The following is a 25,319-nucleotide window of genomic DNA, read 5'->3' on the forward strand; positions in this document are numbered from 1 at the left end:
CCTTGTTGTGAGAAGGGCTCATTCTGTTAGTGCTGGTCTGCTGCTTGCATGGGAACTGGAGCTGGGACCAGAGCATCATCCTCATGGGGTGCCAAACACCCCAAGCCATCTGGTTTTCCTCCTCCATGAAGCATTAGGGTTTGGCTGTGAGAGCCAGCCTGCTCTGCTGCATTTCAGTGCTAGTTTGTTCCTTTCCTTTCCCTGGCATAGAGTAGTCTGGAGCATCTTGCAGGGATCAGGTGCTCAGCCATGTTTCTATAGAGGTGTGAGTGGTTTTACAGCCTTATTTAGGACAGGGATCTGTTCTGTGGGTTATCTGTGGCTATTCTGATTAAAAACTACCAAGTGTGCATGAAAATATCAGTTTTTAAATGGGAAACAAGAGAAAGGAAATAGGGAATATTGGCTGGATGCTGCTGTGACACGGTGGTATCATGGCACAGCAGCGCCGTGCTGCATTGATTTGATGATTATGGACTTGTGTTGCTGCCCATATGAATTTTTGATAGCATTGTATTAAAAAGGAATATTGACGTTGCTTGACAAATAAAGAGAATCTTTGTTAATGCGGTTTCAATGAGTGGTTGTGACATTATAAATTAGCCCAAAGGAGATGTTAAGTGCACCGCAGCCAAGCCGGGCTCCTGATGGAGCCAACTGGCTGATATTCCAAGTGATGTATGGCAATGGCCGTGTGAATGGCCTGATGCTGGCTCCATTGACTTGTGCTTTCATTTGCATGGTGCTGGCTAAGACTGGAAGGCCCAATACAGAGATATGGCTGAGCTGTGATGTCCAGGTTGGCCTTTATGTGGGTGTTTCATTGCAATGACCCTTTTCTCCAAAGCATGTGAAGAGTCTTGTTAAAAGAAGCAGCTTCATTGCCTCTTTTGTTTTCTCCCTTTCAGCATCCGCAGCGTCATGCAGAAGTACCTCGAGGAAAGGGGTGAATTAACCTTTGATAAGATCTTCCATCAAAAAATAGGTGAGTCCTACTGCAATGAACTGCTGATCTCATGAGTCTCTTAAGGTTGGCTTGTGAGAATCCACATGGTGAATGACCTGGATGGAGCGTGGACGGGACTTGGTGAAACAAAAGCCTTTGGTAGGATGAAATATGGAAGGGTAGAAGGTGAAGCAAGGCCATCTGTCAGCTTAACTTCATGTTCTGGAAAACTACTGGAAAAATAATCGAATTACTTGGAAACATGGAGGAGAAAATTGTATTAGTTGGTATGGGCTTGTCAACAATATAATGTGTCACATCAGTTTAAGTTGGGTGGTTTGTTGTTGTTTTTTTTTTCTTTTTTCCTGCAGGATAATAAGCCTTTGGTCAGGGAGCAGTTGTGCAAAAATACTGTGCTTGTCGTGCTGTCTGTGTGCTGGGTGTTCCCATAGCAGCACATGGAAAGGTGCCTGGGTGACACTGGCAGGTGCTGGGGTGAACTGCTGGGAGAAGTGACTTGAGAAGAGCTCATGCAGGGTGGGGATGGATGGATGCATCCAGCAAGCCGGCACAAATATCAGCGTTTAGTTATTGTAACCACACTAAGAGCTCTGTAAACAGGAGGTACGAGTGCCTGTGCAGGAGAATCACACAGATAGGGGTTGGAAAGCTGCAGATCAGGCAGCATTTTACCAAAGCCGGGTGTTACAGTGAGCCTCGAGCTGTGACGTCTCAGCTCGATCACACAACTAAATATAACTGCAGGATCACAGCCTGCAAGGCACAGCAAGTAATCCTGCTTTGGCAGAGTGCTGCGTCCCATCCTGGCACTGGGCTGCAGGACGTACGTGGACCTGTTGGGAGCAGGCCAGGAAGGAGCAGAGGCAGCAAACAGACCTTACTTAGCTTCTGCTTATTGCAACCTACAAGGAAGTACTGCAGCAAGGCTCGGTGCAGGCTGTGAGAGAGAGAAGTGAGGGTGGGCAGACTTAAGAAAGAGAGAAAAGTTGGTTGCAGAGGTGGTGAGGTCAGTCTGCTTTCCGGAGGCTTAACATGGTTAAAATATATGTGTGTTGGTCTGGGATATTTAATAGGTATAAAGCAGTGCAGTGGATGTCATGGGCACCTTGTGATGTCTTTGTCCAGTGGATTTTAGGAGCGGGTTGCTTGAAGCCTGCAGTGATGGTACAACAGCTTTTGCCTTGCAAAATGGGGACAAAACCAACAGATGGGCTGGGAAGGAGAGGAAGTCAGTGCATCTCTTCCTGCCTGAAGGGAAGGAGAGAGAATGTGATGAGCAAGGTGCTGCTGTGCCTTGTTTCCTATTGATTCTGGTGTCCCACAGCACTGCATCTATGTTGGTACATGCAGGGATATCTCATTTGCTTGTGCTGACATCTTTCAGCATCCACAGTCTCTGCTGAAGCACCGATGTCTTGCTATATAGCCTGGCAGTTGCAAAAGAAGTGGGGTTTTAAGCAACCTCGTAAGGGTTGGCTCATACAGTTTGTTTCTCGTTGTTGGCAACAAAATGAAGAAGTCTTTTTAAAAAAAACTAAAATAACAAATGAATTTGAATGGAACAGCTTGTATGTAATGGATATTTGTATTGATGTAATTGAATACTTTTCATTAACAGTTGATTCCAGAGAACAGAGAAGACTGTTGCAGTTATACTGATAAGTCACAGCAATTACAGTTAGGTAACTGACCCTGGAAGAAATGAAAGATTTTTATCTGCTTATTTTCCCCACTCTGGTAACTGCCAGAAGTGGAACTGTAGAGCCTGGGCTGTCATTAGGGGATTAGCTTTTCCCATTACTGGAGATGCACAGCTCACAGATGTGCGGAGCTCTCCTCCTCTATGTGGTGCAGTCCCAGATGTAAAGGCCAGCTGTGCCCATGGGGCTGGAGCTCGGAGGTGGCTCCCATTGGAAGGAAGGGTTTAGAGGGGAAGGAGCAAAGATGGAATAGGACTGTTTTTAACAGAATACTTTGCATTGCACTTGAAAACGTTGTATTCTTGTACCGTGGTGGCTCATTTAAATTTTATTGCGTTTTCTAGCTTGTTTTTTGCCATTAAATCTCTACTGTTTCCATGCATTAGCATAATAACTTGTGGTAAAGCACCTTCAGTTGCAGGCAGGCGCTATGCTATGCTGTAAGATCAGTAAGTTGTGGTAATGGGAAGCCTGCTCACCTTGCCCTGCCACTGCTGCACTGTGAGGTGTGTGGGTCAGACCCAGCCTGCAGGGCGCATTGCTGCTGGACCTGCTGCTTTCCTTCATGCACTCATTATAAAGCTTCATCCAGCCGACCTCCCTTTGCTTTGGCAGGTGATGTAAGTGAGGACCATTCCAAGACCACAATTCTAACTTACAGCTCCAGTTCCCAGTTTGTTCAGTTTCTCAATATCCTCCTTTCCAATGGAAAAGGAGCAGAGCTTTGCTCACTTATCTGCTGCCACTCTGCACATGGAGTTGCACCAGGTGATGCCTTCCTGCCTCCAAGCCTTGCAGCGGCACTGCCTTTACCAGCTGCATTGCTGATGATCCCTGCTGGCCGTTGGCAGGAGGGCTCCTCCAGAACGGTCATGAACTCTCTAAGAATTACAGAATGAGTCAGAGGCAAAGCACTGCCCTGCAGCCCCACAGCCTCCTGCTCCTGCAGAAGCTGCTTCCTCCACAGCAGAAGCTTCTTGGGGAAGTACAGCATGTCTCGGAGCACAGTACGTAACCACCTTAGCTAATTTTCTTCTTACCACATCCTGTTTGCTACAACGCCAGATTATGAGTTTGCTTTGGGGTGGTGGTGGGGGGAGGTGGTTTTTTGCTGTTCCAATATCTATAATTGACACGTGGAATCCACTCTGCTTCTCGACTGTGTTAAAACTGTGTGTGAAATCCTTGCAGGGTTGAGTCGTGCTGCAGGGCAGGTGGACTGAAAGCACACTGCTTGCAGAGGGCAGTTTGGAGATGAGCTACAATGGGTGTAGCTGCTGGGAGAGCTGGGGTCTAAAGACAGAAGCTGGGTCACAGTATTGCTTTTAGAAAGGGATTACTGTGGTTATTAAGGTGCGTTCCCTTGGACCATTTGTTGTTGTTGTTTGGTGTCTGATTGTGGAGTTTTGTACTGCTTGCATCAACCTGGTAGGTGAGGATCAGAGCTGAACAGAGGCATTGAGCATCATAGGATCACAGGGGTTGAAAAGGACCACAAAGATCAGCTCATTTCAACCCCCCTGTTATGTGCAGGGCTGCCAGCCACCAGACCAGGCTGCCCAGAGCCACATCCAGCCTGGCCTTGAATGCCTGCAGGGATGGGGCATCCATGACCTCCATGGGCAACCTGTTCCAGTGCATCACCACCCTCTGGGTGAAAAACTTCCTCCTAATACCCAACATAAACCTCCCCTGTCTCAGTTTAAAACCATTCCCTCTTGTCCTGCATCCTCAGGTTAGACTCAGCCAGGGGTTCCTGGCCTGGTTTTGCAGGCTGATGTGGGAGTTTGCCTGCAGCCACTTCATTTGTCACCTACACAGAACTGTTGGCTTTGGGTCTTGGTGTGAGAGGTGAGAACCAAATATATTTTAGCAGCTGCTGGAACTGCTTGTACTGCACCATGAGTGAGTGTAAAGCTCTTTCAATTTCTGTTCTGTGCTCTCCTACCAGCTAACTGCAGCTGGGGGTATCCCAGCCTAGGTGAGCACCGCCATCCACACCAGAGCTGCTTCCTGCACATACAGCTCCTGCTTGGTTGTCCTGTGCATTCAGCCCCTCCTTCCCACTGCTGCAGCTCTCCATGTATTCGAGTCTCTTTCCAGCTGAGCATTCAGGCCAGATGAGCGTTAGGTCCATTTCAGAGTTCCTTCTGCAAAGACCAACCTGCAGCAGCAGGGAGGGACTTTCTGCAGTGAGAGGGAAGCGCTCTGCTGACCTTCTGCTCCGCGTTTCCTGCAGCTCTCACTGACAGCTCTGTTGAGAAAGAAGCAACAAAAAATAGGCAGAGAACAGCCAAAGCACTGTTGATTTGTTTCTCATAGTGCAAGGAATCTTGCTTTTTGCCCCTCGTTTCTCTCCAATTAGGGACACATTGTGTTGCATTGCTTTGGTGCTGCTGGTGAGATGGATCCGGAGTTCAAAACGTGTTGAGGATACAAAAAAAACATTCTTGCTCTTCCTCTTTCCGTGGCGCAGTGTGGCAGCTCAGCGCACTGCGCTCCCCGAAGTGCCTAAAAATAACAGGCTTTGGAGAAGCACCTCCCCGAAGCGTTATTGAAGCTATTGTTTAATTTAAGTGTGAGATCTGTGTGTCATTGGCATTTTCAACTAATGAAACAGTCCTCTGAGGAAATAACGAGGAAAGCAATAAAGCTTGGTTGGGAGGAGAGAAAGACGGCGGAGCTTTGGGTTGGTGGATGGGCACGGATGGGAAGGTTAGGGCAGGGTTGGGTGCATGGAGCAGCACCAGCAATGGGTGGGCATGAGAAGGGGACTTGTGATTGGAAATGGCTGTGTGCTTGGCAAGGCTTTCTGCAAGAGCAAGGAGACAGACTGTGTATTCAGATGGGGGTTTTTTGAGGGGGAGGTTCTGTTTCTGACCCGGAGAAGTCAGCCGCCACGCAGAAGTGGGCACCATCAGAATGGGGAAGTAAGCGGCTGGACAAGAGATGGCGTTTGAAATGCTGCTCTAAGAGGGATCTTCTGTTCTTGTGTGACTTCTCGTTCTCAGTTCAAGTGCAGGCTAAAACCTGGATCGTGGATGGTCTGCAGGATTCCCGTATGGGTTTGGTGAGCGCCGTGCTTTCCTTGCACAGTGCCTCCAATGGGTTCAAAACAACGCCAAGAGCAAACCACAAGGAAACGTCAGACACTGTGTGACTGCAAACTGAAACAGAAACTGCAAGGCACTTGGCACCGAGCTGTTCCCTTACAGCACTTCTCCTCTCATGTATGGGGTGTGAGTGATGGAGGAGAGAAAATGCACGCTCAGAGCCTTCCTGCAAGCTTGGCCTGCTTTGCTCTGTGCATTTTATTTCTCAGAGTAAGCCTTGAGTTTGTGGTCTGGTTTTCATCTGATAATTTAAGCGTTGCTGGAGGCTACGTCTCTCTCGGCACAGGTTTTATTTTGTTGTGAAATAAACACGCTACTTGCATGAATTACATTGGAGATCATTGAGAGCGATGCTGATGGAGCTTCGTGCAGGAGATGCGCGTGTTTTGCCTGTAGGCAGTTGTAAAGAGACGTCTGTCTTGTGTGTCAGGGACAGACAGCATCCAAAGTCACTATAAAAAATGTATGCGCTTGTTATTATTGTTATTTTTCTTCTGATCATAAATAATTGAGCGTTTCTTTGTCTGGGATGCAGCCAGAGAAGCTCCCATACCTTTCTTCTTAGAAGTGTAGGAGATGCTCAGTTGTGTGATTTCCCAGAGGAGATACAGATTAAATCTGAGCTTTAAAATAGAAGAAAATTGATATATCATCCTCTGGAACATCACATAATGGATAATGTGTACATGCTGATATATATTAGCATTTATATACAGTACGGTTCTTGGAAAATTTGAGTCTTGGGGAAAAATAGGCTTCATCTCAGCAATGCAATGTAATTATACAGCATTTGGGTTGGGTTACTGAGAGCTGGAGGCCCAACTCCAGAAGTAAGAGAAGTAGGAGAGAAAGTGGACAAGATGGACAGCAAATGTAATGCATGGATAGATAAGGGTGTGACAGATGATCCATTTGTTGGGATGAAATTTCACTTGGATATTTCAAGTTGGTCTTGAAGGTCCCCTCCAACCCAAGCCATTCTACGACTGTGTGTTACAAACCCAACCTTGTGTGTTGCTCAGCCACTTCCCTAACCAAAAATACAGCTTTCTACGTGCAATCTTGTCCATCTGCTGTTGTTCACTTCAGCTTTCTTAGCTTAGTGGATCACCCCACTTGTGCACTGCCACTGCTCTGTGCACAGCCTTGGTTTCCCCCCCTTTGCCGCAGTCATCAGAGGCCTTACACTTTCCATGGAGGTTTTATCCACGAGTCCTCAAACAATTCACAGACTAATTAAGGCCCCAAACCTGCTGTGAAATAGGTAAATATTAGTTTTCCATGTCTCTAACGTGGCATAATAACAACATTAATGGGATTTACCTGTATGGCTCTGTAGCAATAATAAAGCAAGTTGTCTGGCCCTGTCAGTGCTTCTCACTCTTCTCAGTGGGATAACTCATTAGTAACCAGAGAAAAACTCCACTACCAAGGGTACAGTAAGTAGATCAGAAATTGCTGAAGCTGTGAAGTCTTCTGGCTTTCAGCAGTAGTCAAAGAATTACAGCAGACACATCAGAGAGCTCTGGCCATCAGTTTCATTATGAATTCATTGTGGGTCAGGGAATAGGCAGAGTCCCTAAATGCTGTCCTGGCTCCTTACAAACAGTGCTCTGTTAAGGTGGGTGCAGAACAGCCTGTGTTGGGAAGGGAGCTGGAGATGTGCAGAATGGTTTCTGAGAGAGCTGAGATGCTTCTATCAATAATTTCTTCAATTAGAAGGGGAAGCCGGGAGAGAAGGAGAACCATCTGTTACTGAATCTTCAGCTCTCAGCAGCTTTCCTCTCTGAGTACACAGGGAAGGCTTTGAGATTCACGTGGGAGAGTTCTGTGCCCTGCTGCTATTGGGGTGGTTTTGCTCCTCCTTACCTCGCCAAGTGCTGTGGGTATGTACTGAGTGATGGTGCTACCCGCAGCGTAACAACCTTCTGGTGTTACTGTGAGCTGTTTGATTCTTCATAGAGTGGTTGAAGCCCCTCATAGTGCTTGCTAAGGGCATCAGGGACTGGGCAATACCCTCCTGTTGTTGCTTGGAGAGATATCTATTCAGGATCAGGGGGTACAGACCTGCATTGTGAAAAGTCATTCTAAATAATTATATCACCAAACAATATTGATCCATAAGGAAATTGTCACGTCCTTCCCAGGGACTGAGAGTTCTTGTGACGTAGGGAAAGAGCTGATGAAACGAGTTCCAAACAACAACGGTGACATTTAAAGCTGCTAATACTTGTTAGCTCGCTAATAGCTTGCTGGGAGCTGCTAATGCCACTTACTTGTAAATCTAAGGAACTCCCACCACTTCCACAAGTGGAAAAAGAACAGAACTCGAGCACTCTGTGCTTCTTGGTGAGCTTTAGTGGAGGAATCCAGGCACGTTCTTTGCAGCTGATTGAAACAAAGTGCTTCAGTGCTGTACTGAGTCGTCATGTTAGAGATTGGAATATGTTTACATATCTTTGTATGTGCCCCTTTTCTTGGAAGTCCTTGTGTCATTGGCCACCATTAGGTTGGGGATATCCCTGTGCTGTGCTCAGACAGGACTGTGGCTGTTGGGGAGCATAGAAGCACGGAATGATTTGAGTCGGAAGGGACCCTTACAAGTCATCTTGTGCAGCTCCCCTGCAGTGAGATTGCTTGAAGTAGGGATTTTCTTTAAAGACACTTGAGCTGATGTGAGATTTATCTCCATGTAATGATTTATGGAGGTTATTAAACCAGCTACCTGGCAACTCGCAGAGTCATTTGGGCTCAGTTTGCTTCTGTTCTTGGAAGGCTGCTCTTTGCTCGTCACCGATGTATGCGAGCGCTGTCTTGTAAAATCTAATTTGTTCTTTTATCCTGCTTTTTTATGTGCAGAGTTATGTTTTAATTTGTTATGATCTATTGTTTTTAACGAAGGGTGAACGTACATCAGGCTCTGTTAGAAGAAATAGGCTAAAGGCAAATAGCTCACAGTGGGTAGGGAAGGTTGCAGTGCCTTTGGGGCTGCAAGGTGTGCACAGCTCTGTGATGCTGAACCTGGCTCCATGCGTGGCTCAGCACTCCCAGCACTTGAGGTTTCATTGTGCCTCAATGAGGGAATCATTGCTTGTCTCCATTCTGGAGCTTTTAGGGGGGTCTCACTTCTCTGTTCTGTTGGTTGAAAGCAGCCAAATAGCAGAGATGGGGAGAGATGTGAGAGGGACCTGAGGGAGAGACCTTTAAATGCTCACTATGGGTGAAGTGAAGCTCTGGGGGATGCAATGAGAGGATTCAGCCACCCACTTGCACACAGGTGTCCCCATGGGCTCCGGTCGCCTTCTTTTTATATACAGCACGTTTAATAAGGTCTGCTGTAAATAGAGGCAGCCTCCTTTCAGTCTGCGGCACTGCAAATCACTGCTCAGGACCAGAGCTCAGCTGCCTATTTTTAGCCCTGCTGACTTACCTGGTGGCTTCTGTTTGCTTTAATAAGATTTTTATTTACTCCCATTCAAAGGAAATTTGAATCGGATACTAATAAAGTTCCAGCTCGGATTTGATAAGTGGTTTTAGCCGAGGTTGTTTTATTATGGAGTCCCTCATTAGTTTTGTTATGATTATTCTGCTCTCAGTATGAATTGGGGACGGGGACGTGGTGCGATGAACGCAGTGCGACCTTTAGACTGTGACTGTGAGCGCTGTGTTAGTGATGGGGCTTACTGCAAATAATGGCATTTGGCACACTGTGCTGTGCAGGATCACCCATAAGAAAGGAGTGAGGATAAAAGCAGTGCCCAGAGGCTGGGAAGGCACGGCCTGGAATGAGGTGCCCTCTTGTTCTCACACATCTGCATTATTAATCTCATCCATCACTTGGGTTACCAGTATCTTTTTTTCCTTAGATCTGGTTGTTGCAGCAATTACGTAGTCTGGAAGGAGAAATCTTGAAAGCCAAAAGCTGTCAACAGCTTTATTTCATAAATAATTGCTGGTTCCTTTTAGCTGTTACTTAACGCTATCATTTCTTTAATTCCTGCTTTCTGTTCTGGGTCCCACTTGCAGCGCGCAGCTAACGGCGCTTATTGTGCTCTGCATCAGCTCTGCCCAAACTCCTCAGAGCTGCTGTCACCACTCCAGTGCTGCTCCTGTCAATTAGTTGTGCTATTATCTGAAAGCTGTGCTTCCTGGCTAATCATGATATTTTTTTCTTTCAATCTCAGAACGTCAGGAGAAGAAAAGAGATCTCCTTTATGCTGCAGTGGAAGTGCAGCTGGCTGATGTGCGTTGCGTGCTGGTGGTGCCTCGTGCTTCTTGTGCTTTGGTTGTGGCATGACTTCTGAAAAGAGGCATAAATGGAAACCTTTTCTTGTAGGGAGGCTGGTTCTGGGATGCACTGTGTGTTCTGCTGCTGCTGGCCCTGAAAGAACAGCGATGGTGGGATTAGCATGAGGTGAAATGCAGCATCACTTGTTAATGAGAAGCGTGTCTCAGAAACACTTCTTAATGACTGTGTAATATGGTGTGTCTTAGCAGGTAGACACACAAATGCTGTGATCAATGGGTTTTTCAAAGGAAGAGAGAAAGAGATGTATTTTTACATCTACCCGACCAGCATTTCTGAGCTGGGAATGTATAGACTTCTTTTCCCTCAAATAAAATGGTGGAGAGCTGATACATTAACGAGCTGTCCGAGTTCCCAACTTCTTTTGGATGTGTCCTTTTATCCTTTATCATCACAGTGCAATTAAAGACAGAAGCATCTCGGTGTGAAGCCGTTTGCAGTGCAGCAGGCTGTGGTTGCTCCTCACCCCCTGCCCATCACACAGGGCTGCAGTGTTGGCAGTAGGGCTGGCTGAGGAGTTGTGCTGCTGTATTTTCACACCCCTCCCACAGTCGCCTCTGTGGGTTTGTTTTGTTTGTGGGTTTGGTTGGTGAGCAGCCAGCATCTGGGAACACGCCAGGGATTTTTCTTTCACTGCATTCATCAGTGTTTGTGCCGCTCTTTGGTCTCTTAATTACACAACTGTAATCTCCTTTGGGTTCGTTGTCCAAATAGAAAGTCCGGTCTGTTCAATGTTATTTTGTTGTGATGTTTCCATCATGTGTAAAAGAAGAGTTAATGAGCGAGGCTTATTTCCATGAGTGCCGTTGTTGGAGATCCAGAAATGCACCATTTTGGTCCTCAGGTTCATTCCAAATGGAGTTTATGGGATGTTTCCTGTGCAGACATTGGGCTGCGGGATAATCTGTGCTTTGGGATTGCATTTGCCATCCTCGGGTTGTGCTGCTCTGGGTGGTAATTGCAAATGGCTTTCAAGGAAATGGCAAACTTGTTCTGTTTTCATATGAAAGAAAACCAACAGCAAACCCAGTTGGGTATAAAGTATTTTTCAAGGATGATTCTTTTTTGGTGAGGATAATTGGGAAGTTTGGAGATTCTCATAAGGCAATTTCTTAATTAGATTTCTGGCCTTATTTTAGAGAACAAAACCTGGTTTGTGTGATCATCCAAATATCATCCTAATCAGTCAAGTGAGTCAGGCAAAGCACTGCAGCTGTCTGGTCATCATCCCTCCTTTGGTGTCTATTTATGGCTACACCAAGGGGTCCTTGGTGCTCTTGGGCTACCAAGAAGCTTTTGGTTATTCATAAACGTGGCCTTCTGTTGTCTGCTTGGTGTTGGTTTTCATAGGATCATAGAATGGCTTAGGTTGGAAGGGACCTCAAGGGTCATCAAGCTCCAACCCATCTGCCATATGCAGGGCCACCACTGTCCACATCTAATACTAGACCAAGCTGCCCAGGGCCCCCATTCAACCTGGCTTTGAACACACCTCCAAAGACTGGAGTTGTGGTTTTGCTTTTGAGCAATTTGTGCTTTTTTGCCTCATTTTGGTCTCCAACAAAATGAGATGGCAGTAGGGATTGGACTCAGTGTGGTGCTGGTGGCTGTTCTCTGTGGTGGTGGAAGGAACGTGGCATTGCATGGAATGGGTTTTGTTAGTGAAAACGTGGTGTGCTATAGAAAGCACGAGGTTGTGTACAGTGTCTTAGTTGACCACGCAAATCAGTAATATAATTTACCTGTAAGTTTAAATTACAGTGATACTTAATAAACATAAAACAGAACAGAGTTGTATGTAGCTGGGCAAGATGAAAATGGGCACCTTATGCCAGGATGTATATGGAGGTGTGTATGTATTGAGTGATGCTTTTGGAATACCAACATCAGATGGAGGGTTTGGATGGTAGGTGCCCACATTGCCTCTGTGGGGCAGAGCTTAAAGCACTTGTAATGGAAAAGGCTCCTCAGTGGGCTGCGGGAGCCATGCTTTAAATCACTTGCAAAGGAACTATAAAGGCTCTGATGTAATTCATGGCACTGTAAAATCCATTAGTGGTAACATTAACCAGCAATTGTAAAGTCAAAATGTAGAAGGAATTGGGTTTTTTTATCACTAAAGCATGGAATTCTAGTAACCAAGAAGCAAAGTGCTTGAATAATATCTGGTTTTTACTCAGAAAAACACCTCAGAGATGGGACCAGGGAAGAGGGATGGAATACTTCAGTGTGTTGTGTAAACATCTCATAAGCTCCTCAGCAGGTAGGAATTGGGATGTGCTTTACATACCCCTGGGAGATGAATGAGCTTTACAATTGTTTTCTATTCAGAATGCTGTGGAGCTGCTGGAGAATCAGTGTTGCTCAGTTGTGGCAATTAGGGATACTTACACAGGTGTATGCAGCCCATAGGGCTTACCAGGGCTTCTCTGATAGCAGTATTATAGCAAGTTGTAGCAAAGATACGTTTTCTTTCTGATTATTATTATCTTTTTTTTTCAGGATTTTTGCTCTTTAAAGACTATTGCATGAATGAAATCGATGAAGCCGTCCCTCAGCTGAAGTTCTATGAAGAGGTAAGCTGCATCCTACGGGAACTGCCAGCTCAACAGATGGGTTGACGTGATGGGTCAACAGTTGGACAATGGGTTGATGGTTGGAGTAGATGATCACAGTGGGTCTTTTCCAACCCTGATGATTCTGTGATGGTGGAGAAAAGGAGGGTTAGAATCATAGAATGGCCTGGGTTAAAAAGGACCACAATGATCATCCAGTTTGAAACCTCTGCTATGTGCAGGGCTGCCAACCAGCAGACCAGGCTGCCCAGAGCCACATCCAGCCTGGCCATGAATGCCTGCAGGGATGGGGGGGGCATCCACAGCCTTCCTGGGCAACCTGTTCCAGTGCTAACAGAGCCAGGGTGCTAACAGAGCTCAAAGTACCTTTAGTTTTATTGGTATTTTCCATTGTGAGTTGCATGCTTTTACTGTGGGTCACCTGAACTCTTGCTGTAAGCTGGGTTCATCTTGGCTTGTAAAAGATCCCTGATAGCTCAGGGTTAAGCCATATTTTGAGAAATGGAGTAAACTTTTGATTTCTGCTGGTGAAGATGATGCTAAATCTTAGTTCTTCTACAAACAGAGATGAGGCGAAGGTAAATAACGTCTGCCTGCTCCCAAGGGAAGCTCGAAAAGACCTGAAAGCGAAAGCAATACTTGTTACTACAACTGACGTGGGATGTGAATTCATATCCACTGCATGTAGGGAAGGATTTTTCTGCCTCTGCAAGGGACGCCCGCGTGCTCCCGCTGCGTTCAGCCCCTGCCTGTTGCTAAGTATAACAGTTGAGGTGGCAGTTTGGGTGCAAACATGCACGCGTGCCTTTACAGTGCAGCCTGTATTGCTCTGTGCTAATGAGCAGTGCTGCCTGAGATAACCCTGTGTCTGGAGCGCTGTCAGGCTGATGAGTTGCATTTGTTTCTTGCTAGTGGGCTAACAGCACAAATAGGGGAAGTGGGATAAATCACGAGCGACCCAGTGCTCCCCCAATCAGTTGGGCATTGCCTTCAAGGAAGAGGGACCTTTTATCCCCCATCACTTCCATCTGAAGGTATCACTGTCAGAAGGAATCAGGAAGGCGAGTTGCAGCAGGTTGTTTAGCGAGATATTATTAGCCACCTCTTTATCATTGAAACGACGTGAAATTGTATTTTTAGGTTATTAGCAAAGCGTTGCCTCCAAAGATGTCAAATGCTTTGTCATGCACTTTTGGAAAAATCCTATTAAAGGTATTTAAAGAGGTTCATTACGTCTTCTCCTGTGACGTGCCCAATTCTTCAGCTTTTCCTCCTGGTATATTTGATTTACTTGCCGCACTTTATTACATGTGAAATAATTGGAGAGCGTTGCCATGTTAAAAATCACTCGGTGTAGAAGGGCTCCGTACTCCAGGGATCTCACACTGCTGCAGCTTAAGTCACGATCAAGCGTTTAAGTGGCTGAGTGATTCATCTGGATCAGTTTCAAATGAAAAAATACAAGGAAAAAGGGAGGGGAAAAAGAACGTCGAGGTGCTTGAAAGCTTCTTTGTCAGCCCCTGTGTGAAGGGTGAGCTGAGGTTGGCAGGGATGTCCCTGTGGCTTTGGGATGCTGTGCCCATGGGTTCTGCTATCTGTGAGGAGGAGGCTGAGCTAAGGTGATGCACACTGGGGCTCCTCCACTGCTTCTAATTGTTTTGAGGCTTCACGTTAATTAATGTTTTGTATCACTGTCATTATAATATTGTCCCAAGGGGGAAGTGGTCACAGGTGGCCGTGGAACTGCTGCCTTATGGCAGGCAAGAAACACCAGGGCTGGACTGGGGCTTTCCTTGGCTTCATTCTGGGGTTCTCAGTTCCACCTGCACATAGAGCAGCTCCTGAGTGATGCTAAAAGATCAAGAAAGCTTTAGCCAAAGCAAAGCCCCTTTGCTTACTGAAGACATGGATAGTATTAAAGATGTGCTCATCTGTTGGGTGCTCTGGCATTGCAGATCAAGGAGTACGAGAAGCTGGACTCGGAGGAGGAGCGCCTGAGCAGGAGCCGCCAGATCTACGACACGTACATCATGAAGGAGCTGCTCTCCTGCTCCCACGTGCGTAACCCTCCCTGCCAAGAGCAATCCCAGCCCCTGCCAAAGGAAGGGTTGCCACAAGTACCACCAGAGCCAACACGAGGCCACGTCTCCTCCAAACGAAGCTTTTGCTCCCTCACTGGGCTGTGTTGCTCAGTACATGTTTAGATGTTATACCAGGGGATGTGGTTTAGTGGGTAATATTGATGGTAGGTGCATGGTTGGGCTGGATGATCTCAGAGATCAATTTCCAACCTTGGTCATTCTGTGAACCCCTTGACATGCTCTCAACTAAAAAGAGAAGCTGGGAAAATGATCTACTTTGCATTGTGTGTATTTTTTTCCTACGTTTAGAAGAACAGCAGCTCTGAGACCTTAAAGGAAACGTTTCCAACTGTTTGAAGTCTTTCTTTGTCTTCTTTTCCCAAAGCCTTTCTCCAAACAAGCTGTAGATCACGTACAAACACACTTATCCAAGAAGCAAGTGCCAGCCAGCCTTTTCCAGGTGAGATTCAGTCTGTTTCCTTCACTTATTGGACAGTAAGTGATGTTGTGCATGGAGACAAATGTGTTCTTAAAGAGAGAGAATCCAGTGGTACTGGTGAATGTTCTGTGTGATAGCAATGCATCCTCTCACATTATTATTCAATCTTTCTAATATTCTGCATCACAAGGAGAGTATAAGATCTGCCTTTCCTCCATTTGAATACAAAAAGAAGTGCTATTCTGGCTGATTTTCTGAATTATTAATCTCCAGTGGTTTTATTTAGTTTAGAAAACAAAGGACTGAGACATGAAATACTTGTTGTATTGTTGCACTGCTTTACAGATTGGACACAAAGCAAGAAGTTCAGATTTGTGCTCGTTTTCGTGGCTAGGTCCATTAGATCCATTGATCCAGTTTGCTTGTGCAGATAACGAACCTCACCCATCATAGGAGTGTTCATAAGCTTACACTTCTTTGATGTCAATCTTTGCAAAGGTTGCCCCTGCCTGGTTGTTCTCACTGCTCAGTGAACTGTTTTTAATGTAGCAATTAGGTGAAGTGACAAATTGATACCTCCATTGCTTGAGTTACAGCTCCCTGCTAATTGGGCTGGGATTTGAGGTCGCTGCGTGTTGGCACGCATCATGAGGAAGCACTTCTGCTTGGAAGATGTCATTTGGGAGCTGAAGGTGCTTCCATACTCAGGAGGGATGCACAGAGGATGGGCCCAGCTGCTCTGGGCAGTGCAGAGCAGGGAGCCTGCGGGAGAAGATCAATACTGTGGTTGCCTTGTAGTTGTTATCCATTTATAGGGGCTGTATGCAGGGTTCATTCAGCTCTCCCCAAAGGGGAACACAATGTTTTCTAGCTGGTGACAATATTTTGTGTTTCCCTTTAGGGCACCTGTTGAGGTTCCTAAAGCTCAATGAAGCTGAAGTGCTTGCCTCAGCTTTAACCAGGGTATACATAGGAAATGCTGCTGGTGCACAGGGCTGTGTACAGTGTGTGCAGAGTAGCTCTTCGTCTGGCTGGGATTGGGGTTGCTGCATATTGCCAAGTGCCTGAGATTGGTGAGAGCTGCAGGTAGCCAGCTCCAAACCCTGGTATAATGTATGTGTGGGGTGCTGGTGCCTGCCCAGCTCATCCTATGCTTACATTTACGTGTGTGCCTCTTCATCCTTTGTAGCCATATATAGAAGAAATCTGCGATAGCCTCCGAGGGAAAATATTCCAGAAATTTATGGAAAGGTAGGGACACAAGAGCTCTGTTATGTGAACTTTCCACCTGCCGTAGCATGAGGTCAGGTCCCTTAAATAATTGCTATAAAATAAAGCTGAATATGCTTAGTAGCCTTCATTTAATGATTAGGTAGTGCGCTTTACAAATGACTCCATAGAACTGTTATTCCTTCATTTGAAAAGAATTACTGATGTAGAAATGGGAGTTGTGCTTTTTGGCAGCAGCTTGTGCTGTTATTTATGTTTTTCCTACGTTCAGTTAGAAATGAGTTCAAAACGTTCCTTTTGGGGTGGGAGGGGGGGGGAGATGTGGAGGTTCATTAACATAAAGCAAACAGAGGCAGCTCAATTTTAATTACATTTCCCTTTATGCCATTTGATTGTTGGTTAGTTCCAAAGTTAGTTTAGCCATTCTTGAACATGAACAACTGCAGCAATGCTCTGAGCCGATCGCTTTCTCTTATTGTGGGGATGTAAGAGATGAGAGACATGGTTTTTGTGGTGGGGGTGGGATTATGGCTGCCTAAAAGCAGGGCCATGCTGCTGAAAGTCACAGCACGCTGCATTGCACATCTCCTTTTCAGTATCAGAGTCTCATTGCTTTCTATGATACTTTAAACAGGAGTCTCAGATAACTTTTAAACTTCTTTTCTACAGTGACAAGTTTACTAGATTCTGTCAATGGAAAAATGTAGAGCTAAATATTCATGTAAGTACTTACACATATATTTATCTTGTCAAAGGCTGATGCGGGGAAGAAAATGTTCAGTTTTGATTCCTGCTTCTCAAAAGACCTTCTCAAATACAGGGAACGTTACTGATACGCTGCTCTATTCTTAGGCGTGCAGTCCTTATAGCTCCTTCTGGACATCCCTTCTGCCTGCCCTGAGCTGATAGCTTTGGGATTGCTGTGATAGCTGCAAGAAGCTGAGCTGCTCCAATTGTTTCCCCCTCTCAGTCCCCCTGCAGCTGCAGCAGGGTCCCAGCACTGCCCTCAGCCCTTCTTTGGCCTCAACAATTGTCCCCCTGAAGGCTCTTTTGTGGCTGTGTAGGAGCAGCATCCTCTGCTACAGCTCTGTATGAGTGAGGCCATCATCAGCCTTCAGCCAGGGCGAGCTCAGGGCTCCTTCTGTTGTACTTAACACAGTAGTGCCTGCAAGTACACTGAAACACAAACAATAAAGGGCTCCTTTTCCCAAACAGTAAATGCGATATGAATGACAACAGTTAAGCCTCTTACTGAAATAATAAAGTCTTCTCTTTTTTTTTCCCCTCCTGCTTACAGCTGACCATGAATGACTTTAGTGTACATAGAATAATTGGAAGAGGGGGATTTGGTGAAGTGTACGGTTGCAGAAAAGCAGACACTGGAAAAATGTGAGTATATAAACACGCGCTTTAAAGATAGCTGGAAGCTCTGATCTCTGCAAGGAAATCCTTCCGGTTATCTCATACAGAATCACTGCAAAGCAGCATTGCATTGCTGTGCAATTCCTTCTAATTAAATTTGATCCCCCAGAGGTTCTGGTTTCTGGATCATCATTAAGCTTTGTTTGCTATTTGATCCTGCTATGTGCCATGCAGCAGGGCTCCGGTCTAGCAGCACTCTTAAGCATATCCCTCGTTTAAATGGTCCTGTCAAAATCAACGGAGGCTGCACATGTGTTTAAAATGAAGTATGTGCTTAAATGATTTCCTGGCCCAGCGCCTCACAGTGCCAAATGAAAACGTGGTGATGGTGTGAGGTGTTATCTCCCATCTTGTCACCTCATTGGCACTAATGGAGCGCTGGAGAGGATGGCAGAAGAACATGACCACAGCACTGCTCAGTCTGCAGGGTCATCCCTGGGCAGAGGCTGTGTTGCTATCCTACATTTGTGTAGATGCACAAGTTTCTGCCCCGATGGGTGCGTGTTTCCCTGGCAAAAGCAGCACTGCTTGCGTTTGGAAGAACGTAAGTCAGGTTGGATTTCATTTAGCAGAGCTCTCAGTGGGAACTTCAAGATCTTTTTCTATTCTCACCATTCATACAATTCTCCTAATCAATAGATTTCAAACTCTAGGCAGGATTGCCCCGCAGTGCCCTGCTTTGAATATTTGGGCATTGATTTAACTAACTGTTCTCAATACGTTGGGTTTTTTTTCCTTTCCATCATGCTCTTCTCCTAATAATTACAGCCCAGGGACCATCCTTATGTGTTTCTATCCTACCCAAGCATGGTATGTTTGGAGTGCCACGTCTGCAGTTATAGCTGGCTTCACTGGAGTGTGTGTGTGCTTCAATATTAATAATAATAATAAGGTTCAGAGCTATTAACCAGTGGAAGGCATCTTAACGTTACCATCCCACTTGGTGTTTTTGCAGTGACCTCAAGTACTGATACGAATACTACTACTAACAATACAGTCTTTATTCTTGCTTTGGTGCTTCTTTTTGTCCTTGTACAATCCATTAATTTACCCATGTACAAAAATAAATGTTTTATTCAGCTTGAGCCACATTGAATAGGCATCTGCCCTGATAATGGGTTGTTGTCACATTCCCAGCCATGTTCACATCCAAGTTTTGCTATGGCAGGAGGTAGGCAAACCTCAGGACTAGCAGGGGAAGCAAAGGCCAGTTTTCTCAGGTCTAAATAGTGAAGGAAGGCCAAGTGTGGGGAAGCCAAGCTCTCTCAGATTTTGAAGCTAGATGAGGTTCAGCTTCTGGGTAGAGGTTTGGTTTAGTTCTTTCTTAATCCAAACCTGTTTGCCCGTCCCCAATCCAGATCCCGACCACTCTAGATGGCTGCCTCTGCTGCGCTTACTGCCTGCAAGGAGCTTGGGAAGCCAGCCCACAAGGTAAACGCCATCGGTGTTCACTAACCCACAGACACACCTGAGGCTTTTTCACATCACCTCCTTCTAGGGCATGTAGCTAAGGGCCAGATCCAGCTCAGAGAGCAGCCCAAAGGAGAGGGAGAGCAGCGTGTTGGGGTAAAGATGAGACAAGGATTCCAGCTGTCTGCGTGGAGCTCAGTGAAGGGCAGCGTGTGAAGCGTTATTTATAGGCACTGACTGCCTGCTCAGCAGGAGCACGTGCTGTGAATGCATTCCCCGTTTTAGAAGCCCAGATGCCAGCCTGCTTGCTCTCACTCTCCCCACTCATCACACACAACACGTGCATGGTGATCATGGCCTGTGATGCGAGATCTGAGCTTGGCTTACACGTAGTGGCCTCATCCTTAAACCCAGAGATGCCCAGGGCTAGAAGAACACTGCTGTCCTCCTCCACTGTCAGACAGTGGGCCCCAGAGCATTGCAGCCTCCTCTTGTTTGGCAGTTGTGAGGGCGACGTTCTTTTTGCAGCAAAGCAGCGCTCATCTTTATGTAACACAGGTTGCAGAAGGTGATTAAGAAGCTTTCCTGTATCTAACATGTCTTTGGAGCGAAGAACAAATTTTAAACATTTATATAAAAAAACTCTGTGTATAGTCATAATATTACTTTTCTGTCAGGATTAAATGGAACCGTGATAGGGTCTCTGTTACTTAATTCACACTGCATATCCTTGTAGCTATCTATATGGAGACACGATATGTAATTCCTGTTGTTGTTTGGCACAGAATTGTTTGCTGAAGCACATTTGTCTGTTAGGAGGCTTCTGTTGGAAATGTTTTAATTCTGTGAGATTTCGGAGCTGCTTTTGTTTGGCCGCGTAATGATGCTTTTAGTACTGGGTTGGAGTGTTTAAATTAAAGAGCCTGCTTGCAGGATATGTTAAGGAAACATGGCGTAACTGCAAGTGAATCTTACTGAATATAGGAAAAAATCTTCTCTGGTTCCTGTTCTGAATGGTTATTATTTTCAGGTATGCAATGAAATGTTTAGATAAGAAGAGAATCAAGATGAAGCAAGGAGAAACATTAGCCTTAAATGAAAGAATTATGCTGTCTCTTGTCAGTACGGGAGTAAGTACTCGTTATTCCTATTTCTTTTTGCATTTAACATTATATGGTTGCTACGCTTAAAACATATTCCAACAGCTCATCTGTGTGCGGTGTGAGAATTAACCCATCCCCACCCTGAGCCCTCCCCACCAATTCCAGCAGTGTGGTTGAAGTCAGAATGGATTTGCTTGCTTGCTGCTCAGGTACCGAGCCTCGAGGAGGTTCCCTTTGCTCTGCTCATTTAATCCTCTCAAAGTATCGATACTCATCTGTCACGTATTCATACTTGAAATACTCCCAGCCAGTTATTCTGCTTGTAAACAACATTTCCTTTTCTGTTGTGGTTACATAATGGAGAACACCAGATGCTCTTTCAGAGGAGAAACTTCATTTATAGTTCTCTCTCCTTTCCCTGTGATTCCAATGTTATTTGATGTGCCTATTTAATTGTTTTATTTACACGAGCTGAGTAGCTGTCGAGGTGTAAAGGCAAACCTGCCCATCTGAGTCTGTAAAATGAACTGTGCTGAGAACAGGCTTCGGAGTGCCAGAACCTTCCAGCATACTGTCCTCGTTAAGCAGAATCGCAATCAGCTCGTATCACCATGGTTACATGTGATGTTGGTTAAAAAAAAAAGGTTAATTTTCCTCATAACGGTTGCATATGGATTCAGCTTTTGGTTCTCAGCCCGGTGTAAATACAACCCCCTTTTTTTTTGCAGCCTGGTTGAAGGAAGGGATGAGGAGGAACTGCGTGTGGTTGTGTTGTGGACTTGCAGGATGGCAGGTGCCTGCAGTGCAAGGCTGATGCTTCGGCTCGCGAGGCAGCAGAGAGAAAACGCTCCGAGATGAGATCTGTGTTTTGTGGAGATTATATAAATCCTGATTTGGGCTCTGCATTATCCAGAAGGATTAACAAAACGCTGATCCTTTTTCTTTTTGATTTGAAATCTCACTTGCGGTGCACTGAGTGTTGTTTAATGCAAGCCTGCTGTCCTTGCTGTCCTCTGCCACCCCCAGGTGGGTGTCCCCACCCCAGGCAGCCTGAGTTCTTGGGCATGTAGTTGGATAAGTGCTCCAGGACAGAAGTCTGGCAGCCAGAGCCCTTCTGCTGTTAGGTGATGAATCCAGGGATGAATTGCAGCTTGTACAGTGGTGTCAGGAGTCCTAGAGGTGGAATTATGCAGTGGAAGCCAGATAAGGAACCCAGGCAAATTAATAATCGTTGCCTTACTGACCTCAATTTGTGACTCTTTTGGTCTGGTACTGAACGTGGATTTTTTTGTGTCTAAAGATTCAAACATAAAATGGCTCATGAGGCTGCTGGTGCTGGAGCTCGTTGGCTGATGTGATGCCTCGCTAGTCACATAGCAGCAGAAGAGCAAGATGAAGCATTTGTTGTTCTGTTAGGGCTCATCAGCTCGTTAGTGGGACTTCTGCATTCTGCGAGAGCTTGAAAAGAGAGGCTTCAGACAAAATGCCATCCATTCAGGTTAGCTACACCTGCTAACGCAAGAGATGCTGGAGCGGTTTGAATATGCAGAATGAAATAGCTTTGAAAATGGCAGAATGAGGTGATTCATTCTGTGTCTGGCTGCAGGCTGCTGGGTTTGATGGCGCCTGCCTTCCCCGTGGCAGCTCTGTGCTTCATCTTGGCACAATTAGTCATGTAACGGGGAATCCAGATGTCTGCAGAGCACATAATAACAGCTGTGCAGATTACACAGATGTCTGTGTAATCATTTTACTGAGCCCACCTTGGATTTTGGCATTCACAGTTACTTCTTGAATAGAGAGCTCCCCAATTCAATGTATCAGGACAGCTTTGTGCTTTGAAAGGGCACAGGAGCTGCCTGGTGAACCAGGCAGGGCAGGGCTGTTCTTCCATGTGTTTGTGTGTACTGAGGGCTTTAGGAGCCTTGGTTACACTGAAAATGGAGTCTGTTCCAAAGCTCATTGAGACCCCTGTGGGGTTCTGGGGTTTCCACCAAACCATGGGCAGTTCCTTTTGTGTGAGGAATGTATGTAATGGCATTTCTAGCACTTCTTCTCTCTGTTAAACGGTGAGCGGGGAGCAGTTAGACGAGGGATGCTTACACCGCGATGAGTGATGCACCACATTTACTCCTGCAGATTTAATGTACTCAATAAAAATCTGGGCATGTTGTCTGCTAGGATAGAAACACCCTCGGTGTGTGTTATGGCATGTAGATGGTGCCACTAAATCCTCTTGGATGGTTTGATTGCTGCAAGGCTTTAAGACTGCTTGGGAGCGTGTTTGAATGCTCACATTGGTTCAGGAAACTGAGTAACACTTCAGTTCTCCATCCTATAAACGAGCTGCTTGCACAATTGCCCTAATGAAGAGAGAAGGGTTTCAGCTTCCTGCCCTGGTTCTTCAGTGTGTGTGTGTGTATTTGTACAGGTGACTGACAGTAAGGAGCTGTGTGTCCAGTTGTACTGCTTATATGTGTTAAATATCAGTGAGAAATGGGGCTGAAAAGCATCAAGAAGCAGAAATGCCATCCCTCCCTGCACCTGGCTGGACCTGAACCCTGTGAACCTGCCTGCAGGGCTGTGCGTGGTGCTAAGCTTGCTGTTCTTCCTTCCCCTGCATTACGTATGAGACAAGGGTTGTGATTTCCTTCCTGGTGTATTTCTGTTCCTTTTAATTGTCTGCTGCAAACGCTGCTGGGAGCTGAAGGGCTCAGTGGGTGGCAGGGCTCAGTGCTGCACAGGCTGCACTTAGTGCATGGGTGAGGACACAGTTCTCTTCCCTTTGGGTTTCTTACTGCTGAGAGTTCTCCCTTGCCATCATGGGGATGGGAAATGGTGTGCAGCCTTTAACTTCATGGGAGCAGCATTAGCTTTCCCAAAGCTTGTTAGCTTTAATGGGTATTTCATGTTAATCCAGCACAAACATGGGTAAAATGCTTCTAGAATTCCTTCTGTGACTGGAAGTGTTTGGGAGATGGAGATCCTAGCTGCATTTTGTCATTCTTTGGCTCCTCGCAGCTTTTTAACTTCCATATTGAAATGAGAGAGCAAAACCTTAAGATCTCTAAGCAGCGAGCAAAGCATCACAGTCCCCAGCTTAGTAAACAAATTGCTTAGTAAACAAATTGCTTAGTAAACAAATTGCTTAAGAAAAATCATGATGACTGTTGGCAAATATCACAGGAGAGCATCGCATTTACTTTTGGCTTCTGTGAGTAGTAATGTGCTCATCACCTGATGTGAACCCTCTGCTCCTTTCCTTCTAGGACTGCCCTTTCATAGTGTGTATGACCTATGCCTTCCATACCCCCGACAAACTTTGTTTCATTCTGGACCTGATGAATGGTAAGCAAGGCTAAATGAAGCCGGTGATGGTATTAGGGAGGTGTTGGAAGGAGGAGGGGCTGAGATCACAAGGAGAATGAGGGGAAAACACACTGAGCTGCAAAGTATCAGCCTGCAAGCAAGAGGGGTCCGTGGACTGAGACCGTATAGAATGCAGGTTGAGAAGTCTCCTTTATAACATTAACAGGTCTAAACAGATATCAGGGAAACTGGCAGGCTGGAAAGTGAGCAGAGCTCCTGCAAGGAGTATGGACTGGTTGCTCTGGTAATCCCTTGCACTAAGACTCAGTTGCTGGGTTAATCACTGAAAGCAAATGTGAATGCTCTTGAAATGGAGCTTCAGATCAATCCAGTTTATTTACTGACTTCCCCAGGTATTTGGTCACCGTGTGTAGGGCTGGTCCCTTTGTGTTCCTTGGGGTATTAGAACCCACAAAATACCCCCCCTCCCCAATATCACAGTCTGACATTGAGATGAGGTTTTACAGCTCTGAATTCTCCCACTTTTAGGAGGAGATTTGCACTACCACCTCTCCCAGCACGGAGTGTTTTCAGAAAAAGAAATGAGGTTTTATGCTACTGAAATCATCCTGGGCTTAGAACACATGCACAATCGCTTCGTGGTATACAGAGACCTAAAGGTAATGGTTAACACAGGGACTGCACTCACACAGGGGTTGCTACACAGCAGTTCCGTGAAGGATCTTATCTGAAATCTCTTCTTGAGAAGAACATAAATTGTTTATGGCTGGCTAAAGGTTCTGATAGTGCTTCAGCAAGCTGTGCTCTCATCCTGCTTAACAGGCCTGGGAGATGCTTCCTTGGTGCCAAAATGAATCCCGTGCAGTGTTATTCATCTCACGTCTTAATGATGCTATTAATTCAGGGAGTGTACTCAATGTCTGAGAGCCCTGCTAGAGGAGCGTGTGTGACGGGAGCCTTGTCTGTTTGATTCTCTTCTGTTATCCTTCAGTACTTTGTAACATCCCAGTGAAGGTGATGGTAGCGCTCTGTTGGGATATAGGTTTTATCTGGAAGGTGTCAGTTGCATTCACTTTGTAATGCCATCAGCTGAGACATCCCAAGCAGCAACCTTTCCTTTGTGTTTGTGTGTTTCTAGCCTGCAAATATCTTGCTGGATGAACATGGGCACGTAAGGATATCAGATCTGGGGCTGGCCTGTGATTTCTCCAAAAAGAAGCCACACGCGAGTGTGTAAGTATTACATGTGGGAGCTCTGCTGCACAGTCGTTGCTAAATAAACCCTTTGTGTGTCTTCAGTATTTAATGTTGCCTATGCAAGTTAAAAATAACACTTGCGTGGCATGGGCTCCGTACCATAGCTGAGATGGGGACTCTTAACGGGGCTTTCAGGCTCTTCTTGTGCACAGTTGTAGCAGCTGATGTGTAGGCATGGCTGGAAGATGACACATCATTTCAAGATGATTCATTGTTCGGAGAAGATAAGAAGCTGACTTGAGTTAAAGTACCAAATTGTTTTAATTGTCCTGCATGGATAATTAAATATTCTGAAGCTGATTGAAAAAAACAGGCTTTGTTGTGCCTTTCAGCTTCTGGCTTTTTGTTAGTCCTGAATTCAGGCTGTGTTTCTGCTCCTTGGCAT

The 25,319-nt window shown here is 45.8% G+C and overlaps 1 protein-coding gene across 1 annotated transcript in view; it reads left to right on the forward strand.

Annotated features, from left to right (window-relative positions):
* GRK3 (G protein-coupled receptor kinase 3) overlaps positions 1–25,319 on the forward strand; it is a 43,067-nt gene that overhangs the window by 6,274 nt on the left and 11,474 nt on the right. Inside the window, exons 2-12 of the mRNA XM_015878344.3 lie at positions 909–985; positions 12,589–12,662; positions 14,618–14,719; positions 15,129–15,203; positions 16,372–16,433; positions 17,082–17,133; positions 17,710–17,801; positions 20,275–20,374; positions 23,617–23,695; positions 24,206–24,336; positions 24,816–24,910. Of these exons, the coding sequence (XP_015733830.1) occupies positions 909–985; positions 12,589–12,662; positions 14,618–14,719; positions 15,129–15,203; positions 16,372–16,433; positions 17,082–17,133; positions 17,710–17,801; positions 20,275–20,374; positions 23,617–23,695; positions 24,206–24,336; positions 24,816–24,910 (939 nt within the window). The remainder of the gene's footprint in view (positions 1–908; positions 986–12,588; positions 12,663–14,617; positions 14,720–15,128; positions 15,204–16,371; positions 16,434–17,081; positions 17,134–17,709; positions 17,802–20,274; positions 20,375–23,616; positions 23,696–24,205; positions 24,337–24,815; positions 24,911–25,319) is intronic.

The sequence above is a fragment of the Coturnix japonica genome, chromosome 9 (assembly GCF_054131305.1).
Source record: "Coturnix japonica strain WE chromosome 9, WE-NBRP24, whole genome shotgun sequence".
NCBI classification, from domain to species: domain Eukaryota; kingdom Metazoa; phylum Chordata; class Aves; order Galliformes; family Phasianidae; genus Coturnix; species Coturnix japonica.